This window comes from Brachyhypopomus gauderio, chromosome 18 (assembly GCF_052324685.1).
Source record: "Brachyhypopomus gauderio isolate BG-103 chromosome 18, BGAUD_0.2, whole genome shotgun sequence".
Lineage (NCBI taxonomy): Eukaryota > Metazoa > Chordata > Actinopteri > Gymnotiformes > Hypopomidae > Brachyhypopomus > Brachyhypopomus gauderio.
The window spans coordinates 865001-875053 of NC_135228.1; the positions used below are offsets into that span (position 1 = coordinate 865001).

Genomic DNA, 10053 nt, shown 5'->3' on the forward strand with positions numbered 1-10053 from the left:
TGGGAAGGCTGTCCACAAGGTTTAGGAGTGTGTTTATAGGGATTGGAAGATGGAAGATAACCATTCTTCTAGAAGCGCACTCCACTGCTCCAGTGGCAGTTGAAGTGATTGGAACACCTGATTCCAATAATTTGGATGGGTGAGCGAATACTTTTGGCAATATAGTGTATATGCAAATGCCATTTTATTAGACCTTACTACTTTTACTTGGTAGACCACAAGCAGGGACACTGACATATAAAACCTCCAGCAACACAGCTCAACGACAACCACCACACTTCCACGTCAGTGTCGCTTCTGTGTTAAGAATGGACATTGGCGCTGTCAGTGGGTGGAGCAGTCAGAACCTGACCCAGCGGGTGGAGCGGTCAGAACCTGACCCAGCGGCTACTTGTAGAGTGGCTTCAAATGTGCATATCAACAAGAAAGTGTGTAATTGTAATTACATTTTACTACCACCAGTAGTGGTATTGACAATTTGACTAATTACAATTAGCTTTGTGTTTTGATGGCCTTAAAAATAATTCTGCTTAGAAGACCTAAATCTCTAGAAATATGAGAATCCCCCGTGTATAATACAGAGAGCTGCGGTTCTCACCTTAAACGCTGGCTCTACAGGATGCTGTGGAAGGTCTTTCACAATCTTCTCCCCAGGTTTCTTCAGGTCAAACTTTTTTCCTGCTGGACACAAAGTTCATATAACTGATAAGTCAAACAATTCTAAAAACAAGTACAAAGTGATATTTTTTACATTCAAGACGCTCATCTCTTACCTCTACACAACAAATGGCCAAACGTGTATACGATCTGACAACTGTCAGAACATCAACATGTTCCCTTGCAACAAGTATTAGCTGTAAATACTCACAGGCTGCGTTAACTTAACTGGCTCACAAGTAAGTGTTGTTTGTGACTACAAATCGCTGGCTACTGTTCATTGACCAAAAGCAGCCATCTTTAACAACCATCTTTAACAACCATCTTTAACAACCATCGTTACTTCCTCCCCCTCACCTAGCTTACGCTTCTTTTTCTCCTTCTTCTTGACGGAGGTGGCAGCTTTGCGCAGGCTGTTTCGAGCCGCTCTCACCCGCCTGCGTTTTTTCATGCCTAGCTTCCCTGCCCCGACTGCCGTGGACCTCTCTCTCTTTTTTTTCCTCTTCTTCTTCCTGGAGGGCGGCCTTGCTGCTACGGCCGGGGGAGGAGCCGGGGAGCGGGTCCTGCCCGCCGCGGCTTTGAAGCGGCGACCCTCCGGCGTCTCGCCGCAGCCTGGAGAACGTGCCGGACAGGGACCCCAGTCCTGGTGCGTTGGAGGGCCGTCGTGACGTGCAGCAGACGTGTTGGATGGTAGGGAAGCGGCTAAAGGGTCAGTGCTCAGGGAGTTAGCGGGAGACTTCCCTCGGTAGCAGTCGCCCCCCACCCTGAGGCAGGGCTCGGACTCCTCTTCGCCTACCTGTTCATCCGGTGCTTTTAACTTCACTCTCTGTTCGACCTCGATGAACTCCTCCTTCACACTCTCGGGACTTGGCAGCTCCTCTTTATAAGGGAACAATAACCTGTCGGGTACGTCTTGTTCCGGTGGGCTTTCGTCCGAGATGTCGGTGGCTCCAGGCGAATTGCTCTTATCAGCCCATGAGTACAGCCCCACACCACCGATGTCTCCGTTTTCTTCTTTCAGGCCGAGGCACCCAGCCAGGTCTGCCGAGCCCTTGGCCCCTGCCTCTAGTTTCCTCACGCGGAGCATCGGTAGAGGGTACGCAAGAGGCGCGCAGGGGCTCTGGCAGTAGATCCGCAAGTCGGCGCCGCAGAAGTGCGGGAAGTGGATGTAGGCGTTGTCCTGGCCGTCGTAGCCCAGGATGGACTCGCGGCACTCGTGGATGGGCTGCCCGAGCACGGCGTCCTGTACGTCCTTCTGCGTCTCGTACACGTGATCGCACAGGCCCTTGAGCAACCAGACGCGCCGGTTGAAGGGCAGCAGGTGGAAGGCCGTGTCCTCCAGGGGACTCGTCTCGCCCAGCGTCCAGAAAAAGCGGCGGCACAGCCCCAGCCGCTCTGCGCACGCAGCCTGGTCCTCTGCCCGGCCCACTGCCTGGAACCAGCCCTGGACCCTCCGCCTCAACTCCGCCTCCCAGCGCCGGTAGGCCAGGGCCGGGCGCCGGTGGAGGGTGGCCCTGCGATGGGGCTGGCAGAGCAGGGAGGTCATGACCTTGGCCAGGAAGGAGCTGCAGCGGGGCATAAGGAGGCAGCGCTCCAGCTCAAAGAAGACGATCTCGGGCAGGTTGAGCGCCGTCTGGGCCAGGCAGAGGAAGTGGCCGACGGCAGGGAGCTCCCACATGGTGGCGACAGGCCACGGCTCGGCCAGTGACAGCAGAGACTCCTCCCACTCCTCCAGATCCTTGGCCGACGCCTCCTCAGCCTCCTTCTTTACAAGCTCTCGTTGCCTAGGCATCAAAGTTCACAATTAAAAGGGATGTCACAGTTATAACACCCGTGAAGACGTAGCCAAAAGCTTGTATAACAATGTATTAACAGGGTAGTTCAATAACTAATCAGTTTACTAGACTGCAATAGAGCTTGATAAATCTTCTAAATCTTGACAAGAACAACTTTGTAATTTCTATTGTTTATCAGGATGTTTTTCTTTGACTAAATACAATAAACAAAGCAAAAAATAATAATTCACAAAGAAAACAAATATTCTTTGTTGTCACAGTCAACTCTCCAAAACACACTGACATTCATGGGTAGGCATGACATACATAGAGTATCATGTACATACATGAAGAAAATTCATGTATGTAGGTCACAGCATAGACAGCTCTGTCCTATATCATCAAAAAATCATCTCTGACACACAGTCAGACCCAAATGAAACATAATTATTAAGCTTGTGAGAGTGCTAATGCAGGATCTGGCCAGCTATTATTCTATTGGTCCATTTCCGTTAGAAATGTCTTCCCAGATGAGCAGCCTTGTTATGACCACTGTATCAATACGGGCACATTGCTCATAACATACTAAAACACCCCGGTGAACCTCTGATGTTACTCAATAAAAGACTGACCTGAACTGTCCCGGCCAAAATGATTTACATTTGGTGAATCATATCAATGCATTGCAACACATCTACAGTGTTGGTCTACGGGAGGTGGGCACTACTTTTACTGAAACACAGTGCCGGTCTATGGGAGAAGGCTACCTTTTGTCCTCTTTGGCTTTCCGTTGCTCCTCCAGCCTGAGAGCCTGAACCATTATGGACTCACAGCCCCCCACTGTAATGGCTGCCAGACTCCGAGGCACAGACCTCCGCCTGCTGGAAGTGCCAGCTGGACCCCTCTCATCTTCAGTGCCAAAACGCCCCCTAGAGGTCACAGCCAAGGAGGTCTTTTCTCTCAGCGTCCTAATAAACATGTAGTAATGGATGAAACAACAGCTGATTGGCAACATGATTTGATCAATCAAAGTTCTTATATTTCCGACCATGCTGGCCATATCGTACAGCAGTACTTTGGATAATAGCTGATCACTAGTCAGAGTGAACTGGACTATGCTCAAACTGCTATGTTATACGTAGGGGTGGGAATCGTTTACTATCTCACGATTCGATTCGATTCCGATTTTGGGGGCCACAATTCAATTCAAAATCGATTTTCAATTCAAAACGATTTTCGATTCAAAACGATTTTCGATTCAAAAAACGATTTGGTTTATAAAAATTTCTGCTTAAGTCTATAAAATCTGCATGATCTACTACAGTCTGCTTTGCAAGACAGAATGACAAATACAGAAAATAAAGTGTCTTTCACATTTTATTAACAAAAATAATGTGCTTTGGTAAAATAAAATGCTTTTTGTTGTTACCAAAATTCTTGAGCTTCATTTTACAATCTGTCAGGGCTGACTCGGATGCTGTTCCCCCAGCCGTTGCTAGGGGCACCAGACTCAGTCCCAGACTAAACCCATATATGTAATGCTGCAGCCCGGAGCCCCGGTGGGCGTGGGTAAAGGGAGAAGGGTAATGCTGCAGCCCGGAGCCCCGGTGGGCGTGGGTAAAGGGCGTATCATGTGTCAATCATTTTCGAATGCAGCCAATCAGATACTAGACTTTCGTTGTCAATCAATTTTTATTAAGCCAATTATCAGCCAGAGTTGCTGTCAATCATTTTTTATTGCAGCCAATCATCTTAACAGATCTGCCAAAAGAAGGCGGAAACTGCACGGAGAAGCTCTTTAAACAGAAGTATATGTCGCTCTTACACAAAAGTAGCTGAATAAAAACATTAGAAGAGCCATGACTTTAGACATTTTAAAATAAAAGTTTAAAATACTTCTCACTTATTTTTCTGGAACGGCACTTTAATGTTTTTTCCTTTATTGCATCATTTGTACATCATATGTGGCGAGTGTAAATTGGTAGCGGAGGGGAGGTGTAAATGGACACAAATTATGTATTATATCGCGATCGATCACCATGTATAAGCGCCTCCGCCGAGCAGAGCGTTGAGGAGCGATTTCGATTGGAGGATCGTGCTCTATTTTTTATTATTAATTTTTTTGCCGATGCTGGTCCAGCGTGTCGCGTGCCACTGATTATGCCTCGGCGTGCCAACGGTGGCCCGCGTGCCATAGGTTGCCGACCCCTGCTGTAGAGCCTTTGAATATTATAACCATTGTCGAAATTAAGCTCAGCAAGTAAAGTAAAAGAAGGACGCGATCACACAGTCTCATTGAAAATGTAGGAGTTAATGAATAAAGTGCACCAACGCAAAACCCGTGACATAATCCAAATAAAGTTTGAAGACTAGTATTGTTTTGATATAATCAAATGACGATGGAGTGTTGGAGTTATCGGACAGAGTTGATCAAATCAGAGTTAATCCAACTCAATGACTCCCGCAAAGATGTAATTAAACTCTGCCCACGAATTTCTCTTGGCGAAAGATGTACACGGTGAGCATACAATAGCTAGCTCTCCATAATTATGAGGATTAAAAGCAATGCCTGATTATATCAAAACAATACTGGTCTTCAAACTTTATTTGGATTATGTCACGGGTTTTGCGTTGGTGCACTTTATTCATTAACTCCTACATTTTCAATGAGACTGTGATCGTGTTCTTCTTTTACTTGCGCTACATTACTGGTCACATCTGAGCTTAATTTCGACAATGGTTTTAATATTCAAAGGCTCTACAGCAGGGGTCGGCAACCTATGGCACGCGGGCCACCGTTGGCACGCCGAGGCATAATCAGTGGCACGCGACACGCTGGACCAGCATCGGCAAAAAAATTAATAATAAAAAATAGAGCACGATCCTCCAATCGAAATCGCTCCTCAACGCTCTGCTCGGCGGAGGCGCTTATACATGGTGATCGATCGCGATATAATACATAATTTGTGTCCATTTACACCTCCCCTCCGCTACCAATTTACACTCGCCACATATATGTATGATGTAAATGATGCAATACGTGCAATAAAGGGAAAAAAACATTAAAGTGCCGTTCCAGAAAAATAAGTGAGAAGTATTTTAAACTTTTATTTTAAAATGTCTAAAGTCATGGCTCTTCTAATGTTTTTATTCAGCTACTTTTGTGTAAGAGCGACATATACTTCTGTTTAAAGAGCTTCTCCGTGCAGTTTCCGCCTTCTTTTGGCAGATCTGTTAAGATGATTGGCTGCAATAAAAAATGATTGACAGCTAACTCTGGCTGATAATTGGCTTAATAAAAATTGATTGACAACGAAAGTCTAGTATCTGATTGGCTGCATTCGAAAATGATTGACACATGATACGCCCTTTACCCACGCCCACCGGGGCTCCGGGCTGCAGCATTACCCTTCTCGACTAAACCAGCGTAACCGTTCTCAGCCAGTCTCTGCTTTCTCTGTGATTGCTTATCGTTTAATGGTCTCGCCACCTCTCTCTGTAATGCTTTCTCTTTACTTATTCAAGTATCTATCTCCTGCGTCGCTTCCTGACCCATCTCAAGTTTTCCCAATCCTGCATTTCTTCCTATACGTTTTGCCTTTATTTTTGGGAAGGGTTTTATTTTGCTGCGGCGTTTTTTGCCAATTACTTCTGGCGTCCTTGGTTTCGTTTTCGCGTTGCGTTATCTGCGCTGTTTTTTAGTTACTGTTGTTGTTTTGTTTCTTTCTCCCGTCTCACTACGGTTAACTGTTATTTTTCCCGCGTTGTATTTTCCGCGTTGTTTTTTGTTTCTATTTGCTCCATGCCCTCACGGTTTTGGTTTCTATTCTCTTGCGCGTTGAGTCTGCCGTGTTTTGTTTGTTTGTTCTGGGTCGCTGTGCGCGTTTCCCTCTCGCTAATACATGTGACGAGTGTCAAACGTCTTGCTTTTGCGAGCCAGCACTCGTGTCCACCCTTCTCTATATTATTTCACACAGTGTGTACGTTCCCGTGCTCACCGCGTTACACACGCCTTGCACAACAGCTACACTGTGTCAAGTTCGGTCTTCCCTGGCATTTGTAAATACCAAAATGAACCCATATGTTTGCCTTAAATGAAAACGGAACAGGTTGAATATCTCTTTCCTTCATCTGTTTTGAAACCTTTCCGCACACGAGTGTGTCCCAGAACCTGCTGCGTTAAGTCTCGCGTAATTTTGTAATTACGTAACGCGACTTAGAATCGATTTTGGGACATTTAAAATCGATTCTGAATCGTAGTAAATGAGAATCGATTTTTGATATATGAATCGATTTTTTGGCACACCTCTAGTTATACGTTTACGTTTATAGTCCTGTGTGCTGTATTACTGTGTAATACAACGGACAACGCAAAACACAGAGCTCAAGTGTATGCAAATTATAACCTAGGGACAAACATAACAAGAACGTAAATGTTATGTTAGCTTTAATATGTGGAAGGGCTTGTGGAATGTGGAATTTGAAAGGGCTAGAATATATAGACCTCCTGTCACACACCAAAAAAAACAATAACTGCACAGTGCATGTTTATTCAAATCAATGTGTCGTATACACAACCGCTTACCTTGACAGCAGAGTTAGCTTTTGTTCTAGAATGATCTCCAGTTTCTGGGCCTGTTTGGAGATCCAGTGGTCCACGCCATGAAACCTGTAACAGTTCTCCAGCATCAGGCGAAAGTCCCCCACAAAGTCAGTAATACTTTCATACTCGCGGTTCACAAACTTGTCATCGATCTTTTTAAAGCACATGTCGTTTCCAGGTGCCTGGCCCCTCTGGTCATCTGGACCGACAGGACGCCAGAAGGGAGCAGTAATGGCTTTGTGTTTCTCCAGCAGGAAACTGTGGAATATTTTGTACGCCTGTTGGAGCTCCAGCGTGAGGTCGTCGTCGTCCTCGTCCTCGTCGTGGTCGTTGTCGTCCGCACATACCTCTGAGATTTCCCTCACACCGTCGGCCACGTCCAAGTCGCTTTTGATACAGTGTGAAACTACACTCTCCGACCCTGCCGACACAGCACCGTTGCACAGACCCCCCGACTCACGCCCGCATCCAGCTGCTCCATATTTGACTTCAGATCGTGAAACCCTCTTACAGACTGTGGAGGACAGCCCGTCCTGGAGGTGGTGGTGTAAGATGCGTCTCTGCTCTGCCATGTCGCCGGTGTGGTCCAGGGATCCTCCTAGGCAGCTCGGTTCATTCTCACTAATCTTGGCAGGTTGAAACTTCATATCCCACGACGTCCATGAGGCCAGTCCCGCTGATCTAAGACGTCTGCCACCACACGAGGCGTCTGTGGTCACTAAATCGGATTGTTTTGAAAACATGTGTGAACACGTGCGTGGTGGACACCACCAGCTCCACCTTGTGTAGGTCTATTATCATAGCTAGAGGACTGAAACCCTATTATAATCAATAACGATGCTGAATCAATTAGGACACAGGCACCTAACACATACACTTACAAACGCCGACAGGGTAAATTAACCACTAATTACCAACGGAAAATTAACACGCCCTGCACTAAATCACCCAGCACGGATAATTAAACGAGACTGGCTGCAGTTAACACCCTCAGCTAAACTGCGTCGGGCTTTCTTTTGTCTGACTTAAATGAACTTTGAATAATTCCTTATCAAACAAAATGGATGTGGCGTGCTAAAGTTTGGATAGTTGAGGCCGTATGTTCTTAAAGCCTCATCCGAAATTTGACATCCAGACCTCACCAGAGCGGCAGCAGGAGCAGGTGAGCAGGCCGGTGAGTGAACACCTCTACCTCGGCGCCCTCGCTCGCCTCCTGCCCCCGGGGGTGAAGGCTTTCACACGGACACACGCGGCTCGTTTGCCCCCTTCGCCAAGCCCATTGTTTCCGAGGAAAGGGCTGCGCTAGCTGGCTAAATACCGCTCGTTCCCTCCCGGAGGTCCGGAGCGGTCGCTAATAAATCACCGCGGCTGTCGCGGGAGACGGCGCATTACACCCGGCTGACAGGGGACGCGAGTGCCGGATAAACTCAGCTGAACCAAATCACAACTGTATTATCCACTCACTGGCTAACAAAGCTAGCCGCTTAGCTTGCAACAATCCGTTAAAAAAAGTTAATTGTACAACAAAACTCTTCCGCTGCCCCCCCAAAAATAACAACAATACTGGATAAATACCCGAAGTTGTGGAGTAAGGCAGTATGATAGGAGCGCTCCAAAGGTAAACACACGGGCGGTTTCTCCGCTAGCTTGTTAGCTTAGCGCCGAACTAGCAGAGCAGCCCTGGGTGTCTTAGCGAGACTGGTGCCGTAACCCCGGGGTTGCCAGGTCACCACACAACACCTCTGTTTCTCAACTAAACGCAGAATAATAAATACACCACACTGCGGTCTGTTTAGTTGTTGATAAAAAATATGTAATTTCAAAATTTTAAAGTTTTTTTTTGTTATGTTAGATGGTAAAACTTGTTTTATTATTATTTTAAATAATTGCTTTGAATTCTCTCATGATGTTGAAAGGGAATTAAACGTTCTAAACAGTCAGAGTTCACAATAAATCTTCACAACAGATTGTAATTTTAATAAGATTTCTTTGACGGCGTGTACACGTGGATATTGGAGTGTGCGTGTTATGCGTGGAACTGGCAACAAAGCGTAAATGCGACGTCACGTTTTGTCTTTCTCAATTACAGCAATCTCGGTTTTCGTTTTAATGCATAGACACTTCGACACAAAAAATAATGTGAGGTCATTTATAACAATTTAATAGAATTGTTTTTATAACGTAACAAATCATTAATACAAATCTGAGAGTAGTTGGATTCCTCAACGACGTAGACAGGTCATATGAAATACCATATCTTATAGTATAAGGAATAACTATAAAAATAATCCTTAGTATATAACATTATTGGAAACCAACAGAAATCTTCATGCAGCATCATACGCTATTAAAACAATTGTTTTCAGACATATCCAATGTGCACCAGCTGTTCTTAAAACACAACATTGTGTCTGCATAAGCAGAAAGCGCGGTAGTTTCCAGCCGTGGCGCTCGCGCAGTACCTCACATAGCGCTCGCTCACGTCGGTTTCAAAACAGCGCTACCACACAACCGCCATTCTACTACTATCATTACCAATAACACAATTACCTTTCCACTACAATACCACCCCCATTCCACTAACAACCCAATACTACACAACCAACTATCACATACTACCAAACCATACCGTTACCATACATTATTGCCCACTACCACACCATCATATAGCTTCGTCACTACTGTCACTAACACACCACTAGCAATGTCACTACATCATTACTATCCCACTGACATTGTAGCCTGGCACTATGTCAGTGTCACTCTTCAAAATTGTGTCACCAAAATAGTGAAAAACAATGTGGAAGACGGCTGATAAATGTATACAACACCTTTAGGGGCTACGTTCAGGAAAGACACACCTGTAAACCTCCCTTTGAAGACAGGTGAATCACAGCAAACCCTCTTGGGTGAAGAGTGTGTTATGATTTTGCTTTGTTCTTTTGTTTATAGCTCAGCATCCAGCTGTACATTTGCATCCTAACACCACTGTACAGCTGTACAGCCACACTCTAATAT

At 45.7% G+C, this 10053-nt stretch overlaps 1 protein-coding gene across 3 annotated transcripts in view; it reads right to left on the reverse strand.

Moving 5' to 3' along the window:
* The window catches only part of brd10 (bromodomain containing 10), a 16916-nt gene extending 8158 nt beyond the window's left edge, over positions 1-8758 (reverse strand). Inside the window, exons 1-5 of one of the 3 annotated variants that reach the window (XM_076980704.1) lie at positions 8611-8758; positions 7018-7753; positions 3200-3400; positions 1015-2441; positions 599-681 (exon numbers count right to left, since the gene is read on the reverse strand). In XM_076980704.1, coding sequence (XP_076836819.1) covers positions 599-681; positions 1015-2441; positions 3200-3400; positions 7018-7682 — 2376 coding nt within the window. In that variant the 5' untranslated portion in view covers positions 7683-7753; positions 8611-8758. Of the gene's footprint in view, positions 1-598; positions 682-1014; positions 2442-3199; positions 3401-7017 lie in introns of all 3 variants that reach the window. The other 2 variants (XM_076980703.1, XM_076980702.1) reach the window with 2 other exon arrangements.
* Positions 8759-10053: the final 1295 nt, after the last annotated feature.